This window comes from Procambarus clarkii, chromosome 30 (genome assembly GCF_040958095.1).
Source record: "Procambarus clarkii isolate CNS0578487 chromosome 30, FALCON_Pclarkii_2.0, whole genome shotgun sequence".
NCBI classification, from domain to species: Eukaryota; Metazoa; Arthropoda; class Malacostraca; order Decapoda; family Cambaridae; genus Procambarus; species Procambarus clarkii.
Window position 1 is genome coordinate 25,911,409 of NC_091179.1, and position 10,705 is coordinate 25,922,113.

The 10,705-nt window shown below is 47.6% G+C and overlaps 1 protein-coding gene across 1 annotated transcript; it reads right to left on the minus strand.

Moving 5' to 3' along the window:
* Nucleotides 1-1,143: 1,143 nt before the first annotated feature.
* On the minus strand, nucleotides 1,144-2,860 carry LOC138369977 (coiled-coil alpha-helical rod protein 1-like). Its single transcript, XM_069333736.1, has 2 exons — nucleotides 2,803-2,860; nucleotides 1,144-2,720 (listed from the first exon to the last, which is right to left on the minus strand). Exons 1-2 carry the CDS (start codon nucleotides 2,858-2,860, stop codon nucleotides 1,144-1,146), a joined length of 1,635 nt encoding a protein of 544 aa, XP_069189837.1.
* Between the last annotated feature and the right edge of the window lie 7,845 nt (nucleotides 2,861-10,705).

Below are 10,705 nucleotides of genomic sequence, written 5' to 3' on the forward strand. Positions count from 1 at the left end.
GATATAACTGGGCTTTCTGAATTCATGTTTAGATGGAAAATTCCCGTAACTTGGCCAAGTCATGGGGGTCTACGTTTAGACAGGACAAGAACAGCCCTCAAAATGCTGTCCCTGAGGCGGGAAGGACACGGGCGTCCTTCCCTTGTTCTTCGAGACGGCCAGTCAGGTGGTAGCATCGTGGAGGCCCAAGAAGTGCCTTGACCAATTAGACTTGACCGGGCAGTTGCTGTCAATCCGGCATGGTGTGCGGGCCCAGGTGTAACTGCTGATGTGGCTAGCGTGCCGTGTTTTCCTGAGGGGCCCCTGGGGCCGTGACGGTCTGCAGAATGGAGGGGGGATACCTGTGCCCCCCTGTTGTCAGGCAGGACTCAATTGGCCTGGAGTTTTCCAGGAATGCTTCCTACCAGGCAGTTTAAGTGGTGTTACTCGACATGTCACGTGTTCCTGTGGAGGCTGTGTGTGGTGTGCAGTTGCTTGCTGGGAGGCGGCCGATTGTAAAGTTTGGCTTCTCAGAGGTTTACCGTGATTTCGTCGCGCTCTATGATGGGCGCTCTTTCACTCTTCCTGGTATGGTGGATCGGTAAATTTCTCTGATCGCTGTGGTACGACAACGTATGTGGCGGTGCATGGGACACTCTTAGAGTTCCCTGAGGACCTTCTACGTCAGTACTTTGCCCGTTTTGGATGGATCCTTCACGTGAGGATGAATGTCGTCCACACTGGGAAGTGGAAGGGGGGTCCTGTGTGGGACCCGTACTCTCGCCATGCACCTCAGAGATCCTATATCATCCTCCATCATACAGTTGGGGGTTCCCTATTCGTGTATTTCATGTGGGCCAGCCCTGGACATGTTTCAGGTGTGGTATACCGGGCCACCAGGCTGCGGGGTGTGAGAAGCACCGGGTCGCCCATATTAACCTCTTCCAGGAGGAGGATTTTCCCCCTGTTGTCGGCCCCGGATCTGTCTCCAAGTGCTGGGATGTGTGTTGTTTCCTTGCCGGCTGATGCCCCGGTGTTGATTTCTGCGGCTCGCCTGGGTGCAGATGTGGGTGGTGGTGTAGGTGTTGAAGTGGGGGTTGGAACGGCCCCGCCCCCGCCACCAGCTTCCCCGCCCCTGCCCCTGACGCCCTAGCCCACCCAGTCTCAGCCGCCCCTGCCAAACGACCGGCAGCCTGTCTCCAAGTGCTCGAGGCGGGTTCCAAGTGTGTCTCCCCTTCGTGGTGTGCCTAGGGTGGAGGTGGGGGAGTATGTTGATCCAGCACCTCCCGCCGTGATTGACGGTGCTGTGGGAGGCTCTGTGCTGCCTCCCGTGTGGCACCTGCGCCTCCCGCTGTTGGCTCCCCACAGTGCGAGGTTGCTCCTGATGCTCAGGACCTCGTCATGGTGCTGAGGAAGGATGTGCGCTGAGGGGCCTCGGCTCCTGTGCCCGGTGGCGGTGGCAGCTCGTTGATGTAGTCGCTGGGTCACTGACAGAGCTCGTTGATGTAGTCGCTGGGTCACTGACAGAGCTCGTTGATGTAGTCGCTGGGTCACTGACAGAGCACGTTGATGTAGTCGCTGGGTCACTGACAGAGCACGTTGATGTAGTCGCTGGGTCACTGACAGAGCTCGTTGATGTAGTCGCTGGGTCACTGACAGAGCACGTTGATGTAGTCGCTGGGTCACTGACAGAGCTCGTTGATGTAGTCGCTGGGTCACTGACAGAGCACGTTGATGTAGTCGCTGGGTCACTGACAGAGCACGTTGATGTAGTCGCTGGGTCACTGACAGAGCTCGTTGATGTAGTCGCTGGGTCACTGACAGAGCACGTAGATGTAGTCGCTGGGTCACTGACAGAGCACGTTGATGTAGTCGCTGGGTCACTGACAGAGCACGTTGATGTAGCCGCGGGGTCACTGACAGAGCACGTTGATGTAGTCGCTGGGTCACTGACAGAGCACGTTGATGTAGTCGCTGGGTCACTGACAGAGCACGTTGATGTAGTCGCTGGGTCACTGACAGAGCACGTAGATGTAGTCGCTGAGTCACTGACAGAGCACGTTGATGTAGTCGCTGGGTCACTGACAGAGCACGTTGATGTAGTCGCTGGGTCACTGACAGAGCACGTTGATGTAGTCGCTGGGTCACTGACAGAGCACGTTGATGTAGTCGCTGGGTCACTGACAGAGCACGTTGATGTAGTCGCTGGGTCACTGACAGAGCACGTAGATGTAGTCGCTGAGTCACTGACAGAGCACGTTGATGTAGTCGCTGGGTCACTGACAGAGCACGTTGATGTAGTCGCTGGGTCACTGACAGAGCACGTTGATGTAGTCGCTGGGTCACTGACAGAGCACGTAGATGTAGTCGCTGAGTCACTGACAGAGCACGTTGATGTAGTCGCTGGGTCACTGACAGAGCACGTTGATGTAGTCGCTGGGTCACTGACAGAGCACGTTGATGTAGTCGCTGGGTCACTGACAGAGCACGTTGATGTAGTCGCTGGGTCACTGACAGAGCACGTTGATGTAGTCGCTGGGTCACTGACAGAGCACGTAGATGTAGTCGCTGAGTCACTGACAGAGCACGTTGATGTAGTCGCTGGGTCACTGACAGAGCACGTTGATGTAGTCGCTGGGTCACTGACAGAGCACGTTGATGTAGTCGCTGGGTCACTGACAGAGCACGTAGATGTAGTCGCTGAGTCACTGACAGAGCACGTTGATGTAGTCGCTGGGTCACTGACAGAGCACGTTGATGTAGTCGCTGGGTCACTGACAGAGCACGTTGATGTAGCCGCGGGGTCACTCACAGAGCACATACCAGAAGGTGGACTGGCCAGAATCTGGGGCACCACGTCCGAGCGTGAGATGAGACTCATATTTCAGATAACATTCATCTACCGAGCAAATATTATATATTAGTAAACGATCTTGTGCAATTTACGGTTTCTTTAATTCAATTTTTATCTTATCCATAAAAGCTTAATACTGTACACACAGAAATCACAATAGCGTGATATATAAAATGAATAAGTCCACCAGGGCCGTGATGAGGGTTCGAACTTACGTCCAGGATGATCCCGGACGCGCCTTAATCGACTAAGCCTTGACATGGTCAGAAAGAATTGCAAGCAGGATTGCTACTGCTTTCACACATGGATCCCGCAATCTCTCTGAGACATAAACCGGGGTTTTACACATTTTCCCCCATGCACTTGGGCTCTGTCAACAAGCTATTCTAGCTCTTCGCCCTTACTTCAATACACACAGAAATCACAATTTTGAGAATCTTGAGATGATTTCGGGGCTTTAGTGTCCTCGCTAAATAGTGTGATATATCAAATGAATAAATCCAAATGGCATTAATATATCGTGATATAATTGATATAGCACGCTATTATGATTTCTGTGTGTATTGAAGTAAAGGCGAAGAGATAGAACAGCTTGTTGACGGAGCCCGAGTGCATGCGGGAAATGTGTAAAACCCCGGTTTGTGTCTCGGAGAGACTGCGGGAGCCATGTGAAAGCAGTAGCAATCCCGCTTGCAATTCTTTTGACCATGCTGTGGCTCAGTTCATAAAGGAGCGTCTGGGATCATCCTGGTCATAGTTCGAACCCTCATCACAGCAACATTCTTGTGGATTTATTCACTTAATAATGTAATAATAATAATACTACAAAGAGTAATCACATTAACGTCATGTGTCAATGAGAAATTCCGTAAGAGCCGTGATGAGGGTTCTGTCGAAAATTTCGACACTAACATACTAGCCCCCAATATAACCAGCAAACCTGGTTATATTAGTTACAATAGTTAGTCATAAAAAAATTATAAAGATGGGAAATCCGTGACGTCATAAGAACATATATTTTACACAAGTATTCTTAAAATACCAGTCTTAGTATTAGAATTAATAGAAAAGTGTTATTTATGCTTTAACTTGATGAAATATACCATAAAAACTTCAGTCTTCCTCTCAAAGTCAGAGATAAAAATAGAACCGTAATTTTCTGGGAGCCGGGAGGAGGCTAGCGAGTCATCGAATGTAAACAAAGAAAGGAGGCTCCGACACGCTCACTATAAAGATATGGAACATAGATCATCCAACAGTGATAAGGATAAACTTTAAATACAATTCACTTTGAAGAAATAACAATAAATCTAAAATTCAATACATTAAAATAATAAATATAAAGTAAATAATTCAACAATATTTAAATTAATAACTGCCTGTTAGAAAATACCCCACTTTACTACGGGCTCACCATAGCCCGTGCTACTTGGAACTTTTTGTTCTAGGTAGCGAATCTTAACAACAACAACAACCCCCACAGGTTCGAACCTATGCGGTGGGTGTTCCCACGCACACGCCCTAGTCAACTAGGGCGTGAAAAGGAGTTCTGAAGTTCTAATGCGCTCACGAGGGTTTTCTGAGGCTTCCATTGAAGCTGGACCAGGATTTTCACACAATCCCCCCCCCCATGCACTCTGGCTCTGTCATCCGGGAATGTTTTACCTCTGATGCTTTTCTTTCAATACTCTACTTCAGTGACGCTCCTCCTCTTTATTGAGAGAGGAGCGTCATTTGGGAATGGGAACTTTTTATTGACAGATTTGAAATTTTTTGTTGACATTTTTGGATTTTTTTTGTTGGCGGATTTGGATTTTTTGTTGACATTTTTGGATTTTTTTTGTTGGCGGATTTGGATTTTTTGTTGACATTTTTGGATTTATTTTTTGTTGGCGGATTTGGAATGTCTTTATTGGTGAATTTGGAATTTTGTTTAACGGATATGGATTTTTTTGTTGGCGAATTTTCGATTTTTTTTGTTGGTGGATCTGGAATTGTTGTTGGCTGATATGCATTTTTTGTTGGTGGATTTGGATTTTATATTTTTTAGTGGATTGTTTTGGTTTGAATTTTTTGTTGCCGGATGCTGTTGCATGCAAACAGCCACGAGGAATTACAGGTGAGAGTTGAGTGCAGACAGGGACCAAAGCAGACGAACCACCCGACTGTTCGGTACACTATGGTACTACACTCACTATGGTACTGGGAACTACATCTCCCTCCCTCTCCCTCCTCCCTCTCCCTCCCTCCCTCCCTCTCCCTCCCTCTCTCCCTCTCCTCCCTCTCTCTCTCTCTCTCTCTCTCTCTCTCTCTCTCTCTCTCTCTCTCTCTCTCTCTCTCTCTCTCTCTCTCTCCCTCTCTCTCCCTCTCTCTCTCTCTCTCTCTCTCTCTCCCTCTCTCCCTCCCTCCCTCCCTCCCTCTCCCTCCCTCCCTCTCCCTCCCTCCCTCTCCCCCTCCCTCTCCCTCCCTCCCTCTCCCTCCCTCCCTCTCCCTCCCTCCTCTCCCTCCCTCCCTCTCCCTCCCTCCCTCTCCTCTCTCTCCCTCTCCCTCCCTCTCCCTCCCTCCCTCTCCCTCTCTCTCTCTCTCTCCCTCTCCTCTCTCTCTCTCTCTCTCTCTCTCTCTCTCTCTCTCTCTTATAATGATGAAAAATAGATAACAAATCTCAAGTTACTGACTTTCGTTGTGACAAGCCATGGATGCGCAGGAGGTAGTATTGCATGCATTAAGCAACCGATCGAAAGGCCCAACAGCGAAGTATGCCATAATGTCGTAGCCATACAGCTCCGCTGGGTACAGTATGGCAAAGTGGCAGTCTGCAAAAAAGAGGCAGGGTTAGGAAGGTCTTGGATGAATGGAATGAGAGTTAGAAGATGGCAAGAGTGACGAGGGGCTGAAGCAGGAAGGGGTACAAGGGAGTATGAGGAAGGGTGTGGCCACATCTCAGTGCCAGTGTAAGAGTGTGATCACTCACCGGTTTTTCCCAAGCTGTGCTGCTTGAAGATCCAAGGGTGGCTGGAGCAGGTGTAGCCCTGAACGTTGGTGTTGTAACCAGTAGCGGGCACGTCGTAGGGCAGATACACGCCTCCCTCGGCACACATGTTTTCATCCAACATCTGCCTCATATCAAATATTTTTTTAGTAGTAAATAACCTTACATTTTTGTATAATTCTTTTCAACGACCACCTGTTAAACTGTGTGTGTGCTCACCTAGTTGTGCTTGCAGGAGTTGAGCTCTGGCTCTTTCGTCCCGCCTCTCAACTGTCAATCAACTGATGTACAGGTTCCTAAGCCTATTGGGCTTTATCATATCTACACTTGGAACTGTGTATGGAGTCAGCCTCCACCACATCACTTCCTAATGCATTCCATTTGTCAATTACTCTGACACTAAACTATTTTTTATAATGCCTCTATGGCTCATTTGGGCACTCAGTTTCCACCTGTCTCCCCTTGTGCGTGTGCCTCTTGAGGTTATCTTTAGATGATTTCGGGGCTTTGCGTCCCCCGCGGCCCGGTCCTCGACCAGGCCTCCTTTTTGTTACACCCCCCTCCCCCAGGAAGCAGCGTGTAGAAGCTGTCTAACTCCCAGGTACCTATTTACTGATACGTGAACTGAAGAATCAGGGTGAAAGAAACTCTGCATTTGTTTCTGCCTCTACCGGCGATCGAACGTGGAACCTCAGGACTACGAATCCCGAGTGCTGCCCACTCAGCTGTCAGGGGCCCCCTTGTGTTAAATAGTACCTAGTGCATGTACCCCTTGTGTCTGTCTTTATCTATCCCATCAATTCCTTTGAGAATCTTGTATGAGGGTAGGAGTACTCATCTAATTGCACTTGCGGGGGCTGAGCTTCGACTCTTTAGTCCCCCCCTCTCAACTGTCAATCAACTGGTTTAAAATTTCCTGAGCCTATTAAGATCTATCCACAATTGAAACTGTTTATTGAGTCTGTCTCCACCACATCACTGCATAGTACATTCTACTTGTTAACTATGAAAAGGAAAAAAAATCTTTCCAATACCTCTGTGTCTCATTTTGGTATTCATCTTCCACCTGTGTCCCTTTGTACGAGTTAAATAATCTGTCTTTACCTACCTTATCAATTCCCCAAAGAACATTGTATGTGGTAAAATGTCTCCCCTAACTCTTCTGTCTTCTAGCGACGTGATGTTCAATTCACGTTGCCTTTCCTCATAACGCATACAGTGTAGTTCTAGAATTAATCTGGTGGCAAGTAGTAGGGATTTTTTTTAAGGTTCCGTTTGTGACGTGGGGATTCCAAGTAATTTTTTTCTGAGAGATACTTTCCGCCTTGTCACACTCGTTTAAAGCCAAAAATATTTTAGAGTTCATAGAAGTTTGTTAAAAAATCTTTTAGAAAAATTTAGGCAGACAAAGTCCGCTCCCATCTTTTTAAAATAATCTCTAAGGTCATAAACAGATATATTAGACTGTAGGCTTTTAAGTAAATTCTTATATAAAAAATATACACTTTATAAGTAACTAAACTTCAAGTTCAAGTATGTTTATTGAGACAAGAAAGAAATACATCTCAAAGGGGTAGAGTAGGTTAGGCTATTTCCATCCCCCCCCTCCTGCTAAGTAACTAAAAAGTTCCATTACTTGGTCACGTGTTCCGACCTTACGTCACCTCCCTCCCTCCTTCCCTTCCCCTGCTATACCTTACCTTCACCGTAATCACCCTGCCTACCCCTCCTCAACACCTTACCGTCGCCGTAATCACCTCACCCAAGCATGGGTCACTGCCGTAATCGCCTGCCCACCACCCCTCCCCCCCTACCCTCTCTCTCCACTTGTTCTGACCTTACCTCCCCCCCTCCCCCTCCCTCGTCGTTCCTTCATATTTCCGTACAGTTCTTTATATCAATCTACATTTCAGACATCGTAATGTTTGTTCCTTTTGCACCAAAACATATCAAAGATTCATCAGATCTCTGTTTACGCAGGTGCAGACCAACCGAGTCATCGTTATCAATATGCCTCCAGGCTACCTGTCCCCAGGCCTTCAACACCTGACTCATAGGCCTGCAGGCTACCTGTCCCCAGGCCTTCATCACCTGACTCATTAGGCCTGCAGGCTACCTGCCAGCAGTCAGTCATTGCCAGCGTTCACCGGTGTATTCATTTATTCGATAGATATTAATAACGTATTTATTTATTTATGTATTTATTTATTTATTTATTTATTTTGTATTCATCTAATTTTAGTTTACACAAGTATATTACCGTATTTTATTCCCAGTATTCACTAATCAATATCGCTAATAATAAAAACATCCTAAACGCTCGTTCAGGGGCACTCCTGTGCACTAATGTTAATATGCTCGTTCAGGGGCCCTTCAGTCCGGTTAGGTCATATCTATGAGGCCTCCGCTCTCTCTCAGTCATTATTCATTCCTCAAGCTGTTCGCATCTACCTTCAACATGGATCAGTGCCCCTATGCTTCATGCCTCTAATCCGTGAAAGAGAGCACATTTGCGTATCCAAGTGTGTTTCCTGCTCAACGGCAATATCCATTAACCAGTTACAAGAATGCTGTATCTTGAGGTTATCTTGAGATGATTTCGGGGCTTTTTAGTGTCCCCGCGGCCCGGTCCTCGACCAGGCCTCCACCCCCAGGAAGCAGCCCGTGACAGCTGACTAACACCCAGGTACCTATTTTACTGCTAGGTAACAGGGGCATTCAGGGTGAAAGAAACTTTGTCCATTTGTTTCTGCCTCGTGCGGGAATCGAACCCGCGCCACAGAATTACGAGCCCTGCACGCTATCCACCAGGCTACGAGGCCCCCGTGTATGTATTGCTTACAGTGTAATTGGACCACTCCGCCTGGGCATTTTGACCTTACGTACGCTATCTGCGGGCAACTCTATTGTGCAACCCGTAAATATCTCATCAACTTCTATTTTGTACACATATTCTCATACGTGCAACCAACTATTAAAGATATATATCTGGGTACTTAAGCATACATACATACTGACAGACATCCATTTTATATATAATATTCTAATTTCCGTTCACGGCTCTACTGCCTGCCCAGGAACAGCAAACCCAAGCTAGAAACAAATTTTTTTTTTTATTTATTTATATAAATAAACAAATACAAGAACACACAACACAACAAAAACCTGTACATATCAAGTATATCAAAGAAAGAACAGTACACAGGAACAAAAATTCTGTACACTAAACACAATTACAGTAACCGCAAAACAAACACAAGCGATGAGTAAAGAAAACTGCATTGAATCAATGGGCTAAACAGTACATGGAAATAATAGCGAAAACAGTACATGGAAACAATAGGCTAAACAGTACATATCCACATAGGAACACAGAACATAGCAAAGAAAAATACATGAAAAAGAAAAAAACCATAAAGTACATAAATAACATAAAACACACCTGGAACCAAATACATAAAACAGACACAGACGTGGATATAAAACCACGTGCACAAAACCACACCTACCACACACAGAGGAACAAAGGAGCATAGGACCATACACTCGCTACCAAGGTATACAACATACACAAAATGAGAAGAAATTATGTACACACACACAAAACACACACCCTAAACAACAAGACAAACACACATACCCACCCACACCACAACCACACCACACAGCACCCATGCACGCAAAATAATGGGTCACAGGCCAAAGCAAACCACGGCCACAAATAGAACAGTAGAAAACAGTACAGCAGAAAACCCAGGCCCACGCAGGAGCCAAAACCTCCCTCAAACCCACACACCCACACGCATACGGACACAATCGGCACCAGGAGGCACTGAAACCACCACACACACAGGAGCAGCAACACCACACACACACAGGAGTAGCAGCATCACAAAGGGGGATACACAATCACACGCAACCACCGCCAAGGAGGCCCAAAGAAACGGGAAGGGAGCGCATAGCAAAGCAAACCCTGAAACCACCCCAACCCCTCCAAACCAACACCAACACCCAAACCCCACCCAAGACGAGAACATCACCTGCCCACCAAGGCACCCACTGACCGAAAGGCAACCCCACGAACATAGGCAACCGTGAACCATCGACCAAAATCTTCCAGAACGCTGCAACCACCACCAGGTAAACCGCATGCGCCCCCGCAAAAAGCCTAAAATTCGGATAACCCCAAAACCCTCCCGCCTCCCAACCCACACACAAAACACATAATCTGCAACCAAAACACATAATGTATTATGCACCCGCCGCAAATAACCCGGAAAATACAAAAACAAAAACTGCAAAACATCACCCCGACAACCCGGACCACAAAACACCTCCAGGACATCCCGAAACCAGTCCACCAACCCTGCAACCGGACACAAAAATAAAACACATGCACCTGCGATTCACAGAAACCACAATGAACACACGCCTCAGAATCACGCAAGCCAAGCATACACAACCGTTCATTCGTCGCCAGCGACAAATGCAGAAACCGAAACAGCAATTCGCGGTGCTGAGGCACCAAGAACCGTTCCCCCAAACATGACCAGATACCACCCCAATCCCAACACGGGAATAAGCCCTCCACTCGAGGCTGCACCCGGGCAACAACACCCCATACACAGCCTTGCACGAGAATGACAGAAACCCAGGATGGCGGCAGAGCTCCCGAAGAATCCCCACGGCCCAAGAATAAACAGGGGGGGGGCGGGGGTAAACAAGGCCACCTCCCGACAAACCCCCAAATCAACCAAATAACTGAAGCGAAGTGAGCAGAAAAAAACACCCAGTGTATTCAACCCCCCACCGAGAACCAGCCCCTGACGCAACGAGACCCAGAAGAGGGCCTTGGCCTTCGTGAAGACGTCAGGAATGCCAAC